This window comes from Thunnus thynnus, chromosome 21 (genome assembly GCF_963924715.1).
Source record: "Thunnus thynnus chromosome 21, fThuThy2.1, whole genome shotgun sequence".
Classification (NCBI taxonomy): domain Eukaryota; kingdom Metazoa; phylum Chordata; class Actinopteri; order Scombriformes; family Scombridae; genus Thunnus; species Thunnus thynnus.
The window spans coordinates 10,935,754-10,958,550 of record NC_089537.1 but is presented as its reverse complement, the minus strand read 5'-3'; the positions used below and the strand labels follow the sequence as shown (position 1 = coordinate 10,958,550).

General features: G+C 41.8%; 1 protein-coding gene across 4 annotated transcripts in view; it reads left to right on the top strand.

Moving 5' to 3' along the window:
- rbm33a (RNA binding motif protein 33a) overlaps positions 1–22,797 on the top strand; it is a 29,967-nt gene extending 7,170 nt beyond the window's left edge. Inside the window, exons 2-19 of one of the 4 annotated variants that reach the window (XM_067578639.1) lie at positions 1,403–1,481; positions 2,202–2,250; positions 2,676–2,749; positions 2,900–3,215; positions 5,063–5,230; positions 5,661–5,829; positions 5,969–6,189; positions 7,532–7,850; positions 10,474–10,535; positions 13,303–13,432; positions 13,855–14,219; positions 14,867–15,130; positions 15,365–15,670; positions 16,108–16,905; positions 18,633–18,809; positions 19,668–19,853; positions 20,263–20,351; positions 20,558–22,797. In XM_067578639.1, the coding sequence (XP_067434740.1) occupies positions 1,403–1,481; positions 2,202–2,250; positions 2,676–2,749; positions 2,900–3,215; positions 5,063–5,230; positions 5,661–5,829; positions 5,969–6,189; positions 7,532–7,850; positions 10,474–10,535; positions 13,303–13,432; positions 13,855–14,219; positions 14,867–15,130; positions 15,365–15,670; positions 16,108–16,905; positions 18,633–18,809; positions 19,668–19,853; positions 20,263–20,351; positions 20,558–20,606 (3,821 nt within the window). In that variant the 3' untranslated portion in view covers positions 20,607–22,797. Of the gene's footprint in view, positions 1–1,402; positions 1,482–2,201; positions 2,251–2,675; positions 2,750–2,899; positions 3,216–5,062; positions 5,231–5,660; positions 5,830–5,968; positions 6,190–7,528; positions 7,851–10,473; positions 10,536–13,302; positions 13,433–13,854; positions 14,220–14,866; positions 15,131–15,364; positions 15,671–16,107; positions 16,906–18,632; positions 18,810–19,667; positions 19,854–20,262; positions 20,352–20,557 lie in introns of all 4 variants that reach the window. The other 3 variants (XM_067578640.1, XM_067578638.1, XM_067578641.1) reach the window with 3 other exon arrangements.

The following is a 22,797-nucleotide window of genomic DNA, read 5'->3' as shown; positions in this document are numbered from 1 at the left end:
AAATTTTAAATCTATATAACAATCACCCAGGCCAAAATTGAATTTCATATTTGGACAGCATTTTAATACAATACCTTTTCAAGTAGCATCAGTCATGGAAAACCATGTGAAAGATGTTTACCAGTTTTTACTGTGTACTATGTTGTTTGTAGAGGTGTAACAGCTCACACAATTAAAGGTTTTACATGTACCTTGGTTTTGGGGTCATGGCTTGGTACAATTTCAGTACAGGAGGAAAAATAAGAAAGGTAGACAATATTTTGGTCTTTTATTTTGAAAGATGTAAACATCCAACAATGGTTCATTGTCCAAAGCAATTACTGAAACAGTTGAGTTGTGCTGTAGTGGAAAAGGAAAACAACCTCTCTGTTTCTTGTATATAAAGTAGTTGAAACTAGCTCCACCTCCAGCAGCTACAACAGTAACATGCTGCTCTAACACTGATGCTTTAGTTTTAATAATCTAATGATGTCATATATAATAATATATCAGTCAGAGGGACCAAAACACTACTTTTGCTTTAAAAGTGCAGTGTGTAAGATTTAGTGGCATCTACCAGTGAGATTGCAGATTGCAACCAGCAGAGTTACCCTCCCTCCTGCGTCACCCTCCCCTTCCAAGCGTGTAGGAGAACCTACATTGGCCATGAAACTCATGAAAAATGCGAAAGGCTCTCTAGAGCCGCTGTTTGGTTTTTCCATTCTGGGCTACTGTAGACATGGTGGTGGAACATGGCGGGCTCTGTGGAAGGAGACCCACTCCCTATGTAGATATAAAGGGCTCATTCTACGGTAATGAAAACACAAAAATTCTTATTTTCAAGTGATTGTACACTAATTAAGACATACTTATGAATATTATACTCCATCTCTGCCAAGTCAGTTCCACTGCATGCCTCTAAATTCTACAACTGCACCTTTAATACTTTTTGACTGCTTTGCTCTCTCAGAACTGCTCAGTACTTACAACATGCTGTCGCCAGAAATCAAATGTTTTTATAGTCATTCTGAGCGGCTTCACTCAAAGGCGGAGTGAAAAACCGACCGCCACAGAGAGGGCAGGGAGATGAGGAGACACGGTATTGTTTCAGTATGGAGATAATGGAGCACATTTTAATAATAGTGTTGCACTCAGTCAGAGTTATGGGTCTCTCATTTGTCATTCTGACGGTAGCAACACTACAGGGTAACAGGCTACTTTGGCTAAGCTGGCTAGCATACATCTATGCTCCAGCTAAGTGGTGCCCTGCCAAAACGTCGGAGTAAGTGGATTATCAAACTGTTTTGATGGTAATTGTTTGGGTAAGAGAGCATATTTTTTGTACGCCTGCATATCAACCTATGAGGATTGTATGTTTTATTAGCATAGTGATGATAGGAGCAAAACTGCTTTTCTGTTGCAGATTATGACTTTGATGAATATGACAAACCCGGGATTGAGCGGTCACGCAGGAGAAGGGGTGAAGATGATGATCTAGAGAGGTAAATCATCTCGTCATGTTCTCATGTCTCTACAGGAATACTGCTGAAATTCACAACCAGCTTCGACAATAAAAACAGCCTCTTTTTTTCCATAAGCAAAAGAAGTTTTTGATCATGCATTGTGCTTACATAACTATCAAAAAATCACAATCTTATTGTATAAAAAAAAAAATGTTTAGGTGCAACCAGTATAGTTGTAGACTGGACCGTTTTCACTCATTGCTCACTCCTAAAGTTTACTCAGTTGTTGACATTATTTCTTATCAAATAAACTAGCAAAAAGGTCGCCCCCATAGCTTAGGGGTAAGACGCTGACCATAAACCCCCGTGACAATCTGGCTGAGGACTTTTTTTTTTCATCTCTCTCTCCCTCAATGCCTAGCAAAAGCTTCAGATCAGTTATTTGAGTACATTTTTGAATATATTTTGTTTAGGTGTGAGGTCTGAGGCCAGTTGAAATGTTGTGATAACAAGTATTAATCACAATTGTTTGTTTTAATTTTAGTGTCTTAGTTGTATTTGCTTTTACTTAGTTTAAAACCTTATTATTTCAAAATGAGAAATGATGATAAATTGTAGTCGATAAAACATTTTTGAGATATTTTATCAGGGATTTTGATATTATCACATAAATCAGTGTATAATCATTTGTAAATAGACAGCCTGCACTATTATCTGACTCTGTAAACCTTTTTATTTGTTGTCTTTTCTCCTTAAAAGTGATTTGGAAGAGGATTTGTTGGAGGAGGATTGGCTGTCAAGTAAAAAGGTAAGATAAAACAACATCTCTTTGAATCTCCCTTCTTCATTTACTTTGATTTTATTCTGGTTACCAAAAAGCACTTGGGTTGTCAGTGTGGTTTCTCTGCCTACAAGCAGGAGACGCAAAAAATAATATCCAAAACATTGTGTTTTAGTGTTGATGGAACATTTTAGAAAATAGAAGTGCACAGTGTAGCAGGTGGCTCCTCCACAGGGGGAACTGTTGATGTGAACCAGGAGGAAGTACAGTGGACAAAAAAGAACTGTGTTGACCTGCCCAGATTGTCTTCACCACATGGGAATAAAGCATCCGTCGGGGTTGGAGGTGGACCCCTGCCTCCACACCTTACACACGCACAAACACACACAGAAGAGAAAGAGAACAATACAGTTTTTTAAAAAAGTAAAAACGTTTCTGTATTTTTGTTGCAGAATCCCTCTGAAGTGTCAGATGAAGAGCTGAATGATGACCTTCTACAAAGTGATGATGAAGATCAAAATATGGCGTAAGCTAATTCATCAGTGCCATGAGTTCAAGTGTCTAATGTTTTATTTGTAAAACTGACAAAGTTAAGCACAAATATTTGCATATTCTCCAATAATACCTCATTTCTGTTTACAGGAAAGTCTAATGTTTTGTTTGTTTGTTTGTTCAGTGGTCAGGATGTGAGCCTGAATGCCACATACAGCTTGGGCACATCCTATGACCAGCAGGGCTACTCGCAGGAAGCAGACTACACAGATGACGTTGTGAACCTGGGTGCAGGGGGCTGTGAAGAAGGGGATGTAGAGGAGGAGGGGTACCAGCAAGAGGGGGAAGAGGAGTACACAGAGGAATACAGCCAGGACAACAACACAGAGATGCCTGAGGACCAAATGGATTACTCTGGAGATGTAGCTGAGGGTGACGACGGCTACCAGGATGAAGTGCTAGACATCCAAATCAATGAGCCCATAGATGGTGAATTTCAAGTGAGTTTTCACAATTGTTTACTCACATGTAAAAGCTCACAAACACACACACACGTGCTCCCACTCTCTTGTCTGTCTAGCTCTATTGTATCCGAGAGATAATGTCAGTTTTCTTGTCTCTGTAAGGGGACAGTGAGGATTGAAAATCTATTCAGGAAAAGGAGATGTAGGTTGGTGTTTTGGGGCAGGAGAGGATTAGATTCATTATCGCTTCCTGCCAGTTAATTTCTCCATCTTGCTGACAAAGTTTGTGTTGACAGCTTGTTTGGCATGAGGTAACGCTCTGCTGTCGTCTACAAATCCCAGTGCCATTGTGACCTTGGGCCCTGTATCTTTTGGAGAGTAAGAAGCCGCTTTGTGTCGGGGAGATGTGCTGCCAATCGGCGGAGGTTAATGTGGGGGGCTTTTATCTCGCACTTTAGACTGGATCTGATAAAGTCTCATGCAGGTGAAAAGATTATTGACCTTCCTGAGGACACCCTATACAGTTTTCTAATGATTGATGTGAGTTTCCCTTTTATTTGTTTCCCTTCCCTCTTAGCCCAGACTAAGAGGATCAAAGATAAGACCTGATCCATGTGCAAATGTCCGTTATGGTCCATTTACCAAGGTGTGATGGTGTTTGGCACCTGACAGAGATATATTAGCCTACCTTCTTTTTCCAAACAAAGATAAGATGTTGACCTTCTTACTGAGGGTGCGTAGCAAAAGTGGCTGCCTATTTTGGATTTTCGGTAATGTCTGCAGGTGTGGATGTGTATTCTTCTTATGTGTAATAACACTTTACAAGGTCACTAAACTGCCTGGCCTTGACATTTTGCTGGCTATGGTATTCATTCAGTACGATTTTGAACAGTTTAAAGGATTAAGCTGTTGTGTTCCCCTGGGGCAGCCTGTCCATCCATCTGATTTGGTGAGAGTTTTTTTTTCTTTTTTTCTTTTCTGCATTAATATGTGCTGCTGTTTGGCAGGCTAATGGAGCGCAACACCAAACACCATTGTGTGACCTACAGTCTGACCTTATTCAGCAATGAATTTTTGTTAGACGGTGTTATGCAGATGGCATGTTTGAATTACTAGCACCTCCCATACCGGTTATGTGTCGCTCATATCTTGTTGTTTTGCTGCTGTGACTCTAGGATGTGTATTTGGTTCAACTGAAATTTTGTTGAGTAGTAAAAACTGATTTGTCATCTCACAGAATGTTTGTGTCTGTGTGATGTTTTTTTGGCATGAAATCATGAACTTACAGTGCGGCCAATAAAGGAGTGATTTGCGAGGAGTCAGTCAATGATATTTTCACCATCATTGAACCGGGGTGGAGTGTTTTTATCTGTGCCTGCAATTCTGTGTATCATGTCAAACATTTACATCTCATTGAATTTCAAATGCTGTCAGGAATAGTAATGAAGCCTTGCTCCCACTGTTATGGTAATTTGCAATGAGGTGGGGGGGGGGGGTTTACATGGTGCCTCCCCAAAATCCTCTCTATAACATTTTGATGTTTGCCTTTATTCTCTGTATGATTTTTTTTAATTTAAATGTTGATAAACAAGGCCAGTATGTCATCATTAAGCTCCCTCATATTTATTTTAGCCACTCAAATAAGATAAAAAATAGTTAAAACCTACATCCATTTTTCATTAAAATTTACTGTTGGATGTCAGATGAACTGGTATTCCCCATATATCACGCAAGCATTGCTTTGGCTTCATTTTCAATGGAAAGACACTGTGGGAGATTATTTTCCAGCAGTGGCCAAAATACACTCCGCCATCACTAATTATTTTCAGAGTGTTATAAACGCTGAAGCTAATCAATACGCATTATCTTTGTGATCTTTAAAGGATGATGAATACCAAACCTCCTATGCTGATGAGCCACTGGATGAACATGGAGTCCAACAGGGGGAGGCCCCTGAGGAGGAGGAGGAGGAGGAGTTGGGGCGAGAAGAGCAGCAGGAAGAGGAGGAGGAAGACACCGCCGGGGGCTCTCAGGTCTTTGACACAGACGAGGTATGTCGAGACCCTCCACGCAACACCTCGCAGTTTTTGTTTTCTTTACATTGAGTGCATTTATTTCAGAATCTGCTGAAATAAGTGAACCTAACACAGGAGCTTCCAACTGATTAATTTTGCACTCTTCATCGTTGTTTAGTTTTTGAACATGCAAATCTTATTAGTTTCATGGCAGTTTTGTTTATATTTTTAATTTAATGTTCACAAACTAATTTGACAGTTTGTGAAAACCCATATCAAGTAGTTAGAAGATTGATTTTTAGTGTGAAATGCTGACAACAGTTCAACTTTTACTTCGAGAAAAATAACTTTACTGAAAATGAGCACCGTTTTTAGGAAATTTTGTCCTGCTATGCAAATGGGATTGGGGGAAGTCAATGTGTTAGAACGGCAAAATTTAGTTTACAACATCAAAACTTTTCCTCAGGTTGAAAATGAAGCTGTGCCTGAAGAAGAAACAAAGGAGGAATCGGATGAAGAGGATGAGGAAGACGAAGAGTCTGGCCGCATACGGTTTAAATCGGAGAGAAAGGATGGTGCTGTTGTGCGATTGGCTGACGCAGGCAATAAAAGAAGGAACATCCCCGAAACACTAGGTATGCATTATTCCTGCTGGGCAAATTTACCCGTCATTCAGTGATATCCAGAGGGAATCCCCAAATATTTTCTGATTTCACGTCTCAAGATTTTCCAAATGGTTCATGTACTCTGTTTTCCTGTTTCACCTGCCGCCAGAACTGTCAGAGAAGGCCAAGCAAGACCTGATGGAGTTTGAGGAGCAGGAAAGGCAGAAGAGACAAAACCGATACGGAGGCCGAGGGAGAGGAGGAGGAGGGGGACGTGGAGGAAGAGGAAGAGGATTCTTCCCTGGTTATGGAATGCCAGATTTTAAAGGAGGAAACAGAGGAAGAATGAATGACCAGAGGCTCCCCCTAATGGGAAACATGGGCATGCAGGTAAAGCATTGTACAGTCATGCACCTGAACACCTTTGAAGGGATAATCTATTTGGCTACACAGAGTAATGCATCACGTGATACTCCACTATAAGAGTAGCTAAAGGGAACATAAGGACCTCAACAGATAAGATTATTTGGAGTGGGAAGACTCTGTACCTTCTTGTATTTGTCACAGTTACAATAAGGCTGAGTTTAGATGTACCTGACGTGAATTTTGTTCGCTCTAAGGCCTCTAAAAGCTTTGGTTGTCTGCTTGAAAAAAAAAAAGTGCTTCCTCTTATCAGTGTTGATATATGGATTATAGCAAATCATTTGGCAGTGGTCCATTTAGACACTGTTATACAAAATTCAATTTGTTCTTTGCCGAGGATTTAGTTTCTTGTGGACTTTTATTATTAGATATCACTCCAAGCATTTAATCCTTTGATTTAACATGTGACCTAAATAAAAAGAACTGGTGATGGCAACACAGTGGAAGGTTAAACCGGGCCGGCACTAGTCGTTGGCATTATCACATCCTGTTAATGATGATGTTAAAGAAAGCAAAACTTTATAAAAAAAAAATATTACTGATCACATCACTGAGTGAAATCACGCAAGTGCACAGAAAGCATAAGTATTAAAGAAAAATAAAATACCATTAACTGTTGTGTTACAGAGATTGTTCTTATTGCTGTATGGAATTTCATTCCAGCTCTCCAACTTTTTAATTGTTCTAATAATATGTCAAGAGGCTGTTAAATTTAAAACAAAACATCAACATTGGAAATGAAAATTTAATGGCAGATGGACAAAATGCCAACACCGCAAACATTCTGCAGACTGTTGTTAATGAGCTCACACTTTTTTTTTAAAAAACATACTGTATGTTCAACCACTGGCTTGTTTGTTTGTGTGGCAGTTTAAACAGATAGATTGGCCAATTATCAAGGACTCGTTTGAAACATTATCCCATAATTATTGTTCAGTTGCTGATCAGTTGGCACGTTCCTAGTTTCTTTTCCAAGACAGCATGACTGGTGTTGACTTGTAAATTCCTCAACAAAAGCTTTGTGAAAGGTAAATAATGAATTAAGCCAGTATGAAGTAGCTTTAAATAGCTGAAGGATATATTATGATCCTACTAATGCTACCTTCTTTATTATGTGACTTACATGATTTCTTAGGAAACATGTACATTTAATCTGCATGGGAGCACCAAATTAGTTAAAGATACCGTCTTCAATCTTGTGCATGGACTTCTTGGTTTGTCATGTCAGAATCTCCCCATAAAGAAATGTTTTGACAGGTTGTTTTGGTTTTCCCTCCTCTCCGTTTCCCCATCTCTCTCCAATTAGCAGCCATCCTCCCGAATGCCTCTTCCTCATCAGCCTCATCAGCAGCAACTGCAGTCCCAGCAGCACCACCCTTCGCGGCCAAGAGGACCTCCTCCCTTCCAAGAGCATGGGCGCCCACTGGCCCAGCAGCCCCTCCAGCCCCTCATTCCCCCGCACATGGCTCACCGCTCACCGCCGATGCGGCCCCAGATGGAGCCACCACCACGGATGATGAGCTCCCCGCCACCCAACTTCCCTCAGCATCACCAGCAGCAGCCTCCGCAGCCCAAAAACATCCACATTAACCCCCATTTCAGAGGCCCTGCATCATCCTCTGTACAAGGTAGGTTAATCCAATATCAGTCAAGTGCTTTTTATTAGACTTTGAGAGATTTGACTTGTATGGCTTCAAAAGCATTGCCCCTCATTTCCAGTGTCTTTCTGGGTTCACCATAGTGCTGCATATTAATAGTATTAAAGAAGTCGTATTATGCCCCTTTCCCAGTTTAAGATTTTCATAATTGTGATCTATTAACAAACATTAGCATGTTTTTATGGTCAAAAAGCTCCTTGTTCATGCTGTGCAAGCCATGCACACAGCCGCTCTCACTGTCTAACTCAGCCCGAAATGAGCTGTCTTGGCTCCTGTCCCCTCCTTCCGAAAAGCCCACTCTGTTGTGATTGGCCTGCTGCTTAAAGCATGACGGAAAGGTCACGCCCTAAAGGCAGCCTGAAATGCTAAAAACACCGCTGTTTTTGAAATTGTATTGTTTTTTGATACTGGTCGAGTATTGAGTATCGAGCGCTTCAGCCAGCAGCCGTGAAAGGGACTGCAATGTAATCCTTGGGGGGAAATTGTGTCCGTCAAAGTATGTCCGCTAACAGTGCTTGTTTTTGCCACTGAAAGGCTCAGATTGTTATTATAAGTGTCTGACAGTGAAAGTAAACACAGGAACTAGCCGCATGTAGTAGCTTTATGGGTATTTTTTGGTTTCCTTATAGTCCAAACAAGGTGAAAGTCAGCTTCATACATATAAAAAAAAAACAAAAAATAACCCAGCGTATGTAGATGAATATGTGAGTGACTTGCATACTGTAGGTCCTCACAGTAATGTGTTGAAATCACATTTTTCTTACCGTGTGGAGCTGTACGTTTGGTCCAGCCAGCCTCGCACTTTTCATCCAGTTAATTCTGTGGAGGTGAAACAGTCTCCAGGACGACAATGTTGATAAACGCTGTAAATCCATTTGTAGTATTTACGGTAATTACTCATCCGTGGACATTTTCTAGATTTTCCAAGTCTAGCAGCAACAGGTCTGCAGAAAAAAGTTTTTCTCTTGAGAACAGTGACTGCAGGAACACCAGCAGTTCGTCTGAGGTGACGGTTACTTTACGTTGTCTTTCCTGACGGTCCTGTTGCTTTCTGCCTCCATTCTTCATTTTTCCTCTTTCATTTGTTTTATCTCCTCTCTGTACTCGGGCTCAAATAAATACAGTTGGCCAGTCAAAGTCACAATCATCCTCTTAACAGTCCACGGGGTAATCCGTCATTGCACTTTTTTTAGTTTCTTTACAGTTTAACCGTGATGAAAGTCAGCCTCATATATGTAAACAAATCATGCGGATGAATATCTGCGTGGTTCGGTCAGCCAGTAAGGTGTACCGGATACAGTTCCCTATGCAGTTAGCCATAATGCTTCTACATGCGGCTAGTTCCTGTGTTTACTTTTATTGTCAGACACTTATAATAACAATCTGAGCCTGTCCGTGGCAAAAACAAGCACTTTTAGAGGATATACCTTGACAGACGCAATTGCCCCCAAGGATCACATTTCAGCATTTGTCGCTCAATACTCGACCAGTTTCAAACATTTTTGTTCCCATTAGTCACTTAGACCCAAAATGATGGGGAAAATGGGGTCCAGGTTGAAAAAAATACAGAAGTTTCCCTTTAATCTGTGTGAAAATTGTAATTTTTATTCATCCAGAATCGTGCAGCCCTAGTTCACCAGCAATAGGATGTGGTTCATGATGTCGTTTTGGCTAGTAGTCATCCTTACACTGTCCTGAAAGGTGTCGGGATTAGAATGCCATTTTCTTGTTTGGTTGAATGACAAGTGAATAGCTCTCTCAGCCAGTAATGGGTTTATTCTCCTTTTTTTTTTTTTCTGGCGGCATCACCATTTCATTCCCTGAGATGGGTTTATCTAGCCTGTCTGTCCAGGCCAAGATTGAAATTTTGTTTGCAAAGCATGTTATTGTGTGTGTGTGTGTGTGTGAGTGTGTGTGTGTGTCACTGTGAGCAAGTGCACATGTGGGGGTTAGGGTTTTGCTCCTGAGAGGAAGACGTGTTCTGGAAGATCAGGGATCGCCTCTGGTTATGATTATGTGTGTGTGCACGTGTTTATATATATATATATATATATATATATATATATATATATATATGTCTGTATTTTTTATTTATTTACATATTTATTTTAAGTGATAGATTCCAATTTAATGTTTTCCATTTGCACAAATTGACAATTACAGTAACCCTTATGTTGATGCCAGCAATATTAAAATCCATTTTATTAAATTGCTTTGTGCCAAAGGTTGTCAAACAGCGAATGTCTTATTCATTTTTATTTGTTGAATTTGGCAATTTATCCTCATGTATTTAATATTTCCTTAAGCTCCCTGGTCTGCGCCAAGCTATGTAAAGATGTGAGGAACAACTCAGAGATAACATGTAACATGTATGCCTGTGTAACAGCCTTTAGCATGGAGGTGTCTTATGGTCCCCTCCCTTTCTACTATCACCATCCTCTCTCTGCCGACTGCCCCTCATTTTAATTTTCTCCCCCTCCCCCCTCCACACACACCCCTTTCTTTTGCTCTCTCTCTCTCTCTCTCTCTCTCTCTCTCTCTCTCTCTCTCTCTCTCTCTCTCTCTCTCTCTCTCTCTCTCTCTCTCATTGCAGTGCCCTTGATGCCTCCTGCTCAGAGCCAGCCCAGACCTGCTGTGGGTCCTCAGAGGTTCCCTGTGAGTAGCAGCTGCTCCTCTCCTTCCCTTTCACCTCACTTTCTCTCCCTCTCCACACGGTTGGCGTCCTTTTTTTGTGAGAGCAATATCATTATGGCAATTAGACTGCCTGCCCTGGCCAAATACTGTTAAAGCAAATCTGTAAACACTGATACGAGCCTGGCTGCACAACTGGAAATGCGTGATAGGGGCTTTAGGCAGTAGACTTTTGGAGGTCGGGGCTGCAGTGACGGGACTTAGTTAGCAACTCTTCATGGATGGGCTGGGGCTCAGACTAGCCAGCTTCGCACATAATGGAATTGTGAAACCAGGATATACTGCCAGTTAAAAATCACTTTCCACAAGTTTGTGTCCCAAAGGCAAAGAGACCTTTTTTTTTTTTTTTGGAATGATATTTGAGTTAATGAAACGTGGTAGTAGTTTCATGGGGTTGGGGGTGAGGCTCATGCCTTTTTGCACCATATATTTCGAAAGCTGAATTTCACGTCAGAGAAAAGGGATCTTAAGTCAGTGATTTCCTATAAGAAAAGGTCCTTTATTTCACTCACAAAGAGCCCATCCAAGAGATGACAGAAACGCCTTTAAAGTAATTACTGTATGGAGGGAAATGGCTCGCTAGCAAGTCAGCCAAAGTGCCTTAACTTACTCCATCCTTTAGTTAATGATGCCCAGGCATCAGGTGGCACTGGTACTGACTGACATCTTCCTGGAAAGTGCATTTTATATGGATTTATGCAAATTAGGCATCGGAAAATAGCTGCATCCAATTGCATTCATGTGGATTCACAACCCTGCTGCCAAACGAGCCAGGCTTTCACATGAGAGTCCATCTTTGTCCAAAAAAAAAAAAAACGAACAAAAACCCCCCCAATATTTTTATTTACTTCTTTATTATTTAGCAATTCCTCTTCCCCGGCTGTCTGTGATTGTGCTAGATATTGATAGCATGGCAGCGGGGAGCTATTTTGCCTCCTATCAGACAGTGGAGGTGGGGTTGGAAGGGTATGCAGACAACTGGGTTGATGATCAGCATAGTGTTGGATTCCCCAGCTGTCAATTGCATTTAGGCTGCCGTTGCCAAGGACACAATTTGAAATGCAGGTGACATACCAGCCGGCAACATTCCATTTACCACTGGGCACCTGATTACTCGTGATTATCATACATTATCATCCCATCAAATTTAATTGTTAAAAGACCAGGCGAATGGGGGGTCATAGCCTCTAGTACTATTGCATTAAATTTTTGCTGGTGGAGACTGGTTTTGAAATATTAATCTCAGCGGCAATTACAGTTATTAGAATATTTCATCAGTTTAGATAATGATATTCCGTTTAACCACAAAATATACCAACGGCGGCTACAACTAATGATTATTTTCATTTATCGAGTGTTCTGCTAATTATTTTTCTCGATCAAGCGATTGGTTGATAAAATAATAATCAAATAGTGAAAAATGACAATCACAATTTTACAGAGCCCATTGTTTTGTCTGACCAACTGTTCAAAACCCCAAAATATTCAGTTATCTATTACAAAAGACTATGAAAACCAGTAAATATTCACATTTGACAAGCTGAAATCAGTGATTTTTTAGGACATTACCGACATTGTTGCTGTTAAATTTTCTGATGATCGATTTATCATTCAAGCTTCACCATTGACCACACGATTTGAAAATGTTGTCAGTGTGAGCTATACTAGTAGTCCATATCTTGGTGCATTAACACAAAATGCCTCCATGACGAACATTTGAATCAATCACAGCTCATTAACTGTTATCTCTTGTCAACAACATTTCTTTAAACTCAAATCTCCATTCTTCATTAAATACTTTGACGTTTGACCACTCTTCATTATATTTACCTTGGTTATCCCTTCACTGGCTCAGCATCAGTTACATATTGAACAACCCATTGCCTGTTTATCAGGGATTAGAAGTGAGAGGATGAGCAGTGTTATTTGAGAGGTATTATATGGACACCGGAGTCCTCATTGTGAAAAACCTGCCTGTCTGACCTTTTAGAACAGTATGATAGTGCCCCCATTGTGATACCCTGTCTTTGTAAGCCCCTTTGATTAACTTTCTGTTAAGCACGTTTTTGGGACTCTGGCCTTCTAGCGTTCTAACACCTCTCCTCTCTAAATACCGCCACACAGCAGTGGAATAAAGATGGATTAAGCCTTGATAGCATCTTAAGTAATTTACAATAGGCTTGGAGGAGGCAAGGAGCCCATTTGTGGAAGTGCCACGTGTTGAATAGCAGGTTAATTTTTCAACAGAGATGGATGTTTAAAAGAATATAGGAGACAGTTATGAGGGGGATTCGAATTCCAAGGAGGGATTAAAGGGTTGTTATCTAGTTTTCCTTGGAAGATAGATGAGGAGTAGCATGCATGCAATGAGTAGAAAGCTGTCTAACATACGAAGTGGTTGAAACAAAGATGAGGGCACTTATCCCCTCCTGAAATACCCTTTCCTTGTTAGAGACGGACTTTTAGAAGGTTTATCAACAAAGCCCCAAGTAGCATTAATGCAGGTTTGCTCACAAATTCATGCTGAAGGGTTTCTTTAATATTGGCATGCATGTTGATGTTTACAAGTCAAGATTCTGTGTCTATTTAATGACCCTAGCCCTTCAATTACAAGCCCTCCCTGCCCGATGCAGTGCTCCACAACAAATTCCCATTTTTCATTAGTTTAATTTGTTTGTGATTATTGAGCTCCCAGTATGGCCTATAATTCATGAGTTTTGTGTTTTCCCAGGGACCGGGAGACTTCCATCAACACATGCCAGGTAATTTTGGTCAGCCCCAGCGGCCCCCTCATCACATGGAGCCCTTTAGGAACCAGCCACCTCAAGGCCCCCAGGACAGAGAGCCCCTCTTTATGGGAGGTGAGTTCCACACCCAGCCTTGACGAGGGTTACAAAGCTCTCTTAGCATATTTAACCCTATTCGACATCACCTCTGGCAGTATACCTACAGGGTATGCTGCTAGCTTTCTGGTGCTGCTCTATTAGCAACACTCATGTTATATGCATGTGTGTATATATACATCTGAATGAGCTGTGGAAAACTGCATTAAACATATACATTTCTGATTTGTAATTCCCGGTATTAACGCTGACTTAAATAGAAATACATCCCACTCAGTTGTTTACCCTTTCACCTTGATAGAGTTGTCTGTTTTCATTTCCCTTGCCATAACACTATACATCTGGAGAGGGAGTTACTGATGTATTGAAATTGGCTCACAAGGCGAAAAATTGACATCTCTGTTGTGTTGTTGTTGTTTGGTCTTCTCTTGTGGGCACAGAGCACACAGAGTCAACACGGTTTCCAGGGCAGCACATGTTTGATCACCAGGGCCCCAGCCCTCTGATGAACAGCGGCAACAACCTCCACCAGCAGCAGCTGCCCGGCCAGGGCCAAATGGGCTTCGGCCCACCAGGACCAGCCTTCAACCAGCCGGGCCAGGGCCCACTAGGACTATTTCCAAGAGAACCTCCAAGACCCAACCTCCCTCACCACCAAGGTCACCAGGGAATGGTCGGCATGAATCAACAAGGTGGCCCCCCCAACCAGCCCCGGCCCTTCATGGGCCCTCGTCAGCCGTTTGGCCAGCAGGGGAACCTTTTCCATCCTCCACAAGTCCAGTTTGGGATGCAGGTACGACTAAGAGTAAGTGATTTTTTATAACCAATAGGTATCTGTGTATTTGTGTCTGTTTGTTGTACATAAATAGTGTCAGCTGTTTCTATATTCCTTCCCGTATTGTTCTTGAATTTGCTTGGTAAATATGTTAATTTGATCTTTTTTTTTTTTAGCATCTTCAATCCTGCCTGTTACAATTCTTGTAAAGCTGCCTGGCAAACAATTCACATGCTTTCTCTGTGATGGATTCATGAATTTCATTTGCTTTGCTCTATATTGTTAAAATGTTGTGGCAAGAGCAATGACTACACTAGAGTACTGTACACATGAATAGACTAGACTAGTTATCATATTAACTGCTAGTGAGGCGTTAAGGAAAAAGACTCATGTCTGTTTGGCACCTCTACATTTTGTTATGAGACATGGACAAGAGCTCCCTCTAGTGATCAAATCACTATTGTAGTACTACTACGTGTATACATGAGGACACCAATTGGAGCTTAATTACATGCAGAGCATTTTCTAAATGTTAAGAAAAGCATTTATAAGAACAAAAGCTGTTTAAGTTAAAAATGAAATAGGAAGCACATAGATATCTAGTGTTATATGTGACAATAAGTTCCGATTCACCTGGTTTTCTCATGTTGTAGTTTGTGTTCTTTCTCTGATTCCAGGGCTTAATGCATGGCCCTCCCGTCTCCCAGCTTCCGCATCATGACCCCATGCCATCCCATCAGCCTATGCACCAGCAGCAGCAACATCATAGGCAGGAGTTATCCCATCATCAGCAGCAACAGCTAAATCTCAATGAGCCTCGCCCCATGATGCACCATGGGCAGAATCCCTTCCATCAACAGCAGGCGCATGGTAGCCCCAGGCAGATGACTCCCCGCCCTCAGAACCCCCAACAGCGCAACATGTCCAACAGGCAAAGGATGGTAAGACATTAACATATTAGCTCATCTATTTTCTTCTCAAACTGATTGAAGGCGGCTGGAACAGGGCACTTATTTTCACTGTCTGAATCTAAATGCTATACCTTATTCTATCAGCATCATTCCTCAGTAAACAAAACAAAGCTTTTATGCAAAATGAATAGAACGAAAAATATATTAAAGGTAAGATTGAGTGTAAACACAATCTGAAATGTTTATATTTTACCCTTCCTTCAGAACACACCTGTTTCCAAGCAAATGCAGATCCTTCCTCAGCGCAACAGCAATCTACGGGAGCTTCCCGTAGCACCTGGCAACACAACCATGAACAGTGCCCGCCCCGCCGCCTCCCCTGCCGCCAACGTCAGGCCTGTTGCCAAGGCAACACAGGGGGTGCGTCCCGTGCAGAACACTCAGCCGGTGTTTGACGGTGGCAGAGGAAGAGGCCAAGTTGCTGCCAAGACTGCTTCACAGCCTGGGGGAGCAGGCAGGACAGTGGTTCGCAAGGAAATCCCAAGCACACCGTCCAGCGAGGCACCACAGGTCAGCTTTTTAACACTTGGAGAAAAAAAACAACAACAAAGGACTTGAAAAATATTCAGTTTGCTGACATAATGCACAAATTATTTCAGATAAATGTGTGTAATTCCTCTGAAATGGTACTGTAAATCTTGAATATTTTTCCCCTGCTATATTCAATGACCCAGAAATTGTACACTCAGTCGGGCTTGTTAGTGTGCTGAGAGGGACGCCCATTTATTAAAAACCCAATAATAAGATTTGTTAATGACAGCAGCCTCATTCAATTGGAAAGACCAGATCAATACTATTGCATTCTTCTCTTGGGTTTTGACTTTGATTACATCTGAGTGTCACGCCAAGTAATATGGTTCAAATAGGACTCACGCTCACACACGGCCCCCCCCCTCCAGTCAGTAGAGACAGGCAGTGATATTGTCAGCTTGTGTTTTGTGCCACAGGACCCTGATGAGGACGAGGATATGCGTCAGTACCGTCTGAAGATCGAGGAGCAGAAGCGTCTGAGAGAGGAGATCCTGAAGAGGAAGGAGATGAGACGGCAGATGCAAGCTGGCGTCAGGAAGAAGGAGCTGCTAGACAGGATCAACTCCCAGACAAATACTCCAAACCAAGGCCCAGCTCCTTCACAGAATCCATCCGTACAACAAAATCAACAAACACCACACCCCGTTGTACAACAACAACAACAACAACACCCACAACCACCACAGCAGCAAGAACAAAAACAGCAACAGCAGCAGCAGCAGCAACAAATACAGCCACAACAGCAGAGACAGTTTTCTCAGAGAACACAACAATCGTTAAATCAGTCATTAAAAAATCCTAATCAAGGCATCCCCATTTCTCCCAACGGGGCTGCTCAGACCCCTACACCACGTCCCAATGTCAAGACACGCCTGCAGATGGTAAAGGGTAATAACCAGCAGCAACAGACTCCCGGGCCTGGTCCTGACCAGCAGTGGAAGCCGCCCCAACAAAATCAGCAGCAGCAGCAACAGCAGCAGCAGCCACTACCACGAAGGAACAGTGCTCTGCAGAACGTAAACAGACCTGGCGCTCAGATCCAGTCTACTCAGGTCCCCCAAAAGAACATACCTGTAACTTCCTCAGTGGGCCCTGGCCAGACTCAAGGACCGAAACCTGGGGCTAAAAGAACTGTAATGCAGCGGGCAAAGAATTGTGGCAGTGAAGGCCAGCAGGTGCCACAAAAAGTCAGAGTCGTCAAACTTTCAGGAGCGGTGAGCATATGGTTTCATTTCTATCTGACACCTTCTTTTGTGTTTTTGTCCGACATTTATTTGATCCTCTACAACTGATTTTTACCCACAAGGGAAACGATATAGTTTTGAAATGAAATAGTTTTAAATGCCACTGAGTGCCCTCACACTGTCTATTTTGTAACCTAAAAGAAATCTAACCTATGGGAATGACAAGGTGATGTCTGTGTCATTTTGGCAAAATTGATCTGTTAAGAGTTTCCTCTCTTAAGCTTAGGCAACTGGTATTTAAGCCACAATGCCTTAACGTACGTTTTACCTTTAGAACAAAGAAAGGCCGTAGGCATTAAAGAGAAGAGTATGACATTTATCTGTAGAGTTGGGGACACCTCATCACTGCTCTTAAAGGTTGATATCCTCTTTTAAGGGCAGAAGAGTATTCTTTTATAGATAAAGGCCTTGGAGAGGGTAAATCAAGAATGACAGTAACACCAACAAAGTCCAGAATTACCACTGCCAGCTATTCTATACTCACTTGATAAGTTACTGCTGTGGCCTTAATTACACATTAATCTTTATTGAAAAAAACACAAAGGCATGCATGTTAAACATTCGTACTTGTCATTGATGAGGCATGTTGGTGAGATGTGATAGTATTTGAAATAAGCCGCTTTCTGACTCCATCCCAGAGGATCAAGCTGCAGAGCCAAAATCGCTGGCTGGCTGCAGATGAAGATAACTGGGTGTCAGTGCGTTAATGGAAACCTGCGCAGAGCTATCTGATGTGCCGCATCTTGGAGGAAAAAAAAGGGGAGTGGGATGTGAGGTGGAGAAAGAGAGATGGAAGCAGAAAGAAACAGCAAAGGCCTATAGCCGTGGTGAAAAGAAGATTCTCTAGATGCTCCCTCTTCCACATTGTTCTGCTGTCATCAACGGGAGCTTGACAATGTTATCTGCTCCCTCCTTTTTTTTCTGTCTCTCTCTCTTTCTCTCTGTCATCCCTCAGTTGCTTTTTGCCATCAACCCATCTCTCAGGTGCGAGGCAACAAAAGAATGCCAATCCAAGACCCTTGTAATTAATCTTTCTTGGTTGAAGGGGGGCAACATAATACCTGTGTAAGAAAGTTGCCACTTTTGAGGATTTGGATTTGTATGGCTTAGGCACACAGATAAGAGGCAAATTATATTTTCATCAGGGATAATACAAAGCAGCGCAAGACACAAAAGCTTGGGAGGAGGGGGGTATAAGGGGGATGGGGTACACATCGAGCTGCCGTCGTTCCAGTGTAATGCAGCTTAGCATTTGATGGGCGCAATCAGGAGCTGTGATTTCTATAGGAGGGATTAATCCATTTACTCTCAACTGGGGACAGGTCAGAGATATCGTCTCTTTTCTTCCCCTGTATTGATCTGTCACATCTCTCCGCAGAGTCGGGGAAGAGACGACCTTCAATTCCTCCCCGCATGTCAACAGAGTTGAGCTGTGACTTTATTTGATAATGAGACCATCACCTTGTTGGGTTGATCTATTCTCCACAGCCTCTCTGATAGGGATCCAGCCCCAGTGCTGGCACATTTTCAGTTTTCATTGTAGATATGGCCTTGCATTTCTCCCTGTTGTCCACAAACTTGACACTTTGCCTAAATGCTTAATGTGAGCAGCAGTTTGTGACGCCTGCAAATGGAGATAAAGGCTGGAATTTTTTAGAGGTGCTAAATTAGTGTTGCCCTCTATCATTCCCATCCAGGCTGGAAAGGGGCCTGAGGCGATGGGTGTCCCAGTGCAGCAACAAGGCACCTGGTCGGCAACCCCACTCAACCAGGGCGTCCAAAGGAAGGTTACCATGGCAGGACAGCAGCCACAGGGACCAGGCGGAACACCGCAGGCTAGCCGAGGGGGCATGGGCAACCCCCAGCAAAACAGGGTATGTAATGAATGAGAGCTTACCTTCTTGGCTGCAGACACCAGCAACCATTTCACCTAAAATATATATATTACAAGTACAGAATGTGGGCTAATGGCAGTTCTGAAATAAAAGAAGCTGAAATGTCTCCTGTAAAGTTGTCGTGTGCCGCTGGCACTACCCTGGCATTCAGTAGACATACCAATCGAGCAGTAGAGGTAATAAGACAGGACAGTATGCCAGGTGCAGTAGTATTGACAAGCTGAAAGCAGTGTAACACGGGGGGCTACACAAGGTCCCCTGGCCTCTCTGCACGCCTGTCACCACCAGGCTGCTGTCACAGTTACTATACTCACTGATGCTGACAGGGTAAGGCAGCCACCATAACGCTTGCATGGCTCCTCTCCCTTTATGTTCCCCCGCCTCCAACACACACACACACACACACACACACACACACACTCCCACACTCCCACTACCTCCTCTCCTCTCTTTTTGGGGTCTCTCCCTCCTCCTCCTCCTCTTCCTCTGCTGCTGAAGAAACATACCTCTCACTCACGGGCTCATATGAAGATATGCCATGCCACATGCATCATGTTCTGACGTTGATGTTCTATGTAGAAATATGATAAGTCAATCATGTGAAAGCCTGGTATGTGTGAGAGGTGCAAGGGGGAAACGCATGGCGTTTTGGAAATTTCCTTTGTGCTGAGAAACACTATAACCTTCTCTCTACACAGTTAAATGCAGAATTAAAACATCAACATGCCTGTGTAAGCAGGGAAAGGTTCAGTTTGTATTTTCGCCGTTTCCCTCTTACTCATTCCCTGTATTTTTTCCCTCGTGGGAAATTTTTTCTCACACCTGGTGTTGGTGTAGGTGGTTGTGTCGGGCCGGGGCCGAGGTAGAGGGGGTGGTCAGATGGGTCGAGGACGTCCGATGTCCACCAGACAAAGCCAAAGAGGTGCAGAGAGCGAACACTGTACGGTGTCCATAGAGGGCCTCTCCTCATCCACAACCGATGTTCAGCTGAAGAACCTTCTGAGATCCATCGGCCCCATAGAGGTAGGTACCAGCTGTATTTCTGCTTGATTCGTAGGAGTGCAGATTTATCGTAATTTAGACTAGATTTGTTTGTAAGGCACCCATTTTGTATTAAGAGTAAAATTCTTCACAGTCACTCAGAAGTTAAAGCTGTAAGCACTGCCATTTGCTCTTAGATGTCATTTTTATATTTAAGATATGTACCTCTTGATGAGAACTAGATGAAATAGATGTTTATTTGTACCAGCTAGAGTGGCAGTAATGATATTTTCTCAGTGTGATCCCATAGCGCCCTCTGTTGTAGTGATTGGGTAGGTAGAGAAAGTGAATGAAAGAATCAGTTTCTCTTCACCACCCTCACTCCCTCTTGTGGGTGAGAGGAGCATCTAGTTATATCCAATTTGTCCTTTTCTATTTCTGTGTATTGCAGATGTTCAAAATGATGCCTCAGCAGAGGAAAGCAGTCGCCACCTTTTCCAGTCCCCAGCATGCAGCGAGTTTTCAAATGAGCTTCCATAGGTAATCAATACATCTTCTTCCTTTCATCTTAATAGACATGCCAGTTAAATAATTACATACAGTAGTAGCCCTTTTACATTTCCCCAATGTGATGGTCTTGGAATTTTGCTTTTGTACATTTTGTACAAAGTACAGCATAAGTGTTCATTAGTATCTCAACCCCCTGAGATAGAGGTTGAAACTTTATTATTACAATTACCACACAGGCACATGATTGATTTGTCCCACATTGATGTGTCGCTGATTGATGGATGAGGAGCACAATAAAGCGAGGGAGTCCTGTTACAAGAAGTCGCTGTCTCCTGATGTGGGAGCCTCTCATGTACAGCTCCAACCTACCGCAGGAATATTTCTTCAACCCTCTGGGGTCAATCACAGTCATCGTGTCTGCACAGAAGCATCGTTCATCTCCTGTCAACTCGGAACAATGAACACAAAGACGTTAGCTGCGAGCATGCCTGTGTTTGACTTTGTCTACCATTGTCCTTTGTTGTAAAATGGCACTGGAGAGACACTGAACAGTTAATCCTACTTTGATGTAGTTTGTGAAGAATGTTTTTGTGCATTTTACATGGACACTAAGTAGTGCTTATCATGGGATAATGGTTGCTCCCCCCCTCATATAAGAGTCATTACAACAAACAAAAAAGGACAGTTGAACTATGTTATTCTGATCACTGGTATTTTTTTAATATTCGTGGTTCGCTGTTTGTTTCAGATACAGGGAATGGTTGTGGAAGATTGTGGCCAGTATATTCATATAGCAGTGTTTCTTCTTCGCTGTAGATGGCAGTATTTCATCACTATTGGAGCTTCATTTTTTTCCAACCCAAGACAGCTTTCAGGTAGAGTTAAGTCTCCAAGCTGTTTGTGGGTAAATGGCACTGCCTAGTGGAGAACATGTATACAAGCACAGAGGAGGCCTGGTTGTATATAATGATTTAACTCATATTGTCATAGGACGCAACAGGATATGGTTTTCCTGAATTCCCAGCGGTTTTGGGAATGGTAAATGCTGCGACTGTATTGTGTAGATTCAGTGGTGCTTTTTGGTTTCAGTTCTGCCTCTCGATCAGATTGTTCAGATCACCTCTCTCATTTTTAGGTTCGTTCATTTGAGATGGCCAATTTTTCTAAATGTTAGTAGGTCTTTTAACTGATACCTGGAATGCATTTTTGGAAAGATCTTTCATACCTTTTTGATGTATATTTTAGTTGTTTGTCCTATTATGGAGTAGTCACGGATTTAGATTTCTAGTCTGTGGCGAGTGTGCTTTGAGGGAGTGCAAATGTACTTTTTTTTGAGAGAGAGAGTTTTTATGATGACAACTTCAACGTATATTGTTGGGAATTTAATACTTGTCTTATTTGGTAGATCCAAGAGAACTGCTTACAATTCTCCACAGAGAATACACACATTTCTGTAAATTTTTACTAAGATATACATTTTGCTTACTCCTTTCTGAAACTGGTATAATTGGTCCAAGTCTGTGCAACTATCAATTGGTAATTTGGTGTCTGATCACTGAACTGCATAGTGTATCTGGAATAGCACTTTGAACAACTTGCCTTCGCACTGAGCTCGTACTATAGATGTTTGGCTGAAACAGAAAAGTAAACCCCCATAATGTTTAATGTCGAATTCCCCTCATTATTATTAATAATACATCCTCTGTAAAGTTTGGGCTGTACAAGACACAAAAAGTCACCTTTTTTAAAAGATGTATGGGAAGTGGTAACTACAGGCACTTGAACAATCTCTAATGCATCACTTTATTTTAAATTTCTCAGAGCATGTGCCCTTGTTTGGGAACTGCAACCACATTAGTGAAAACCTTGAATTCTCTAAATAATAAATGTCTGTTTGGCTTTCAGTTTGATTCCATTAGACATCATCAGACTAAATACAGCAAGATATGCTCATTTAATTTTTCCATCATTAATTACATGATTGATTTTTTTTTTTTTTTTTTTTTTTTTTTTTTTAACTTATCACACAATAGTTTTGCCTGTTCCAGGATTAAAATTTGTCAAAAACGAACATTGTTTATCTGTGTTTGCTAATAACTCAAGCTCAGAAGTGAATTTGGCTTTCATCATTAATAGGAAGGTGAGGGGGCAACCATTATGTGTCGTGATCATGTACATAAGTAGACCAGAACTTTCACTCAATATTTATCCTGTTAACTTTTTTTTTTTGAGTTATTCTTTACTCATGTTGTATCAAGTTAAAACATTTTTATATGTAAGGATATGCTGATGTGTCCAGACATAAATCATTTTACAAGTGTTTTTGTTTCTAATTTCGAGCCAAAAAGAAAAATGACTGGACCACATTTCTGTTTATAAGACATTTGACAAAAAAGTTTAAGGGAAAACAAGAAAACAATAAAAACATGGCCAATATACCGTGAACATGCAGGTATGTGAAGCCGGTTAAACCTTA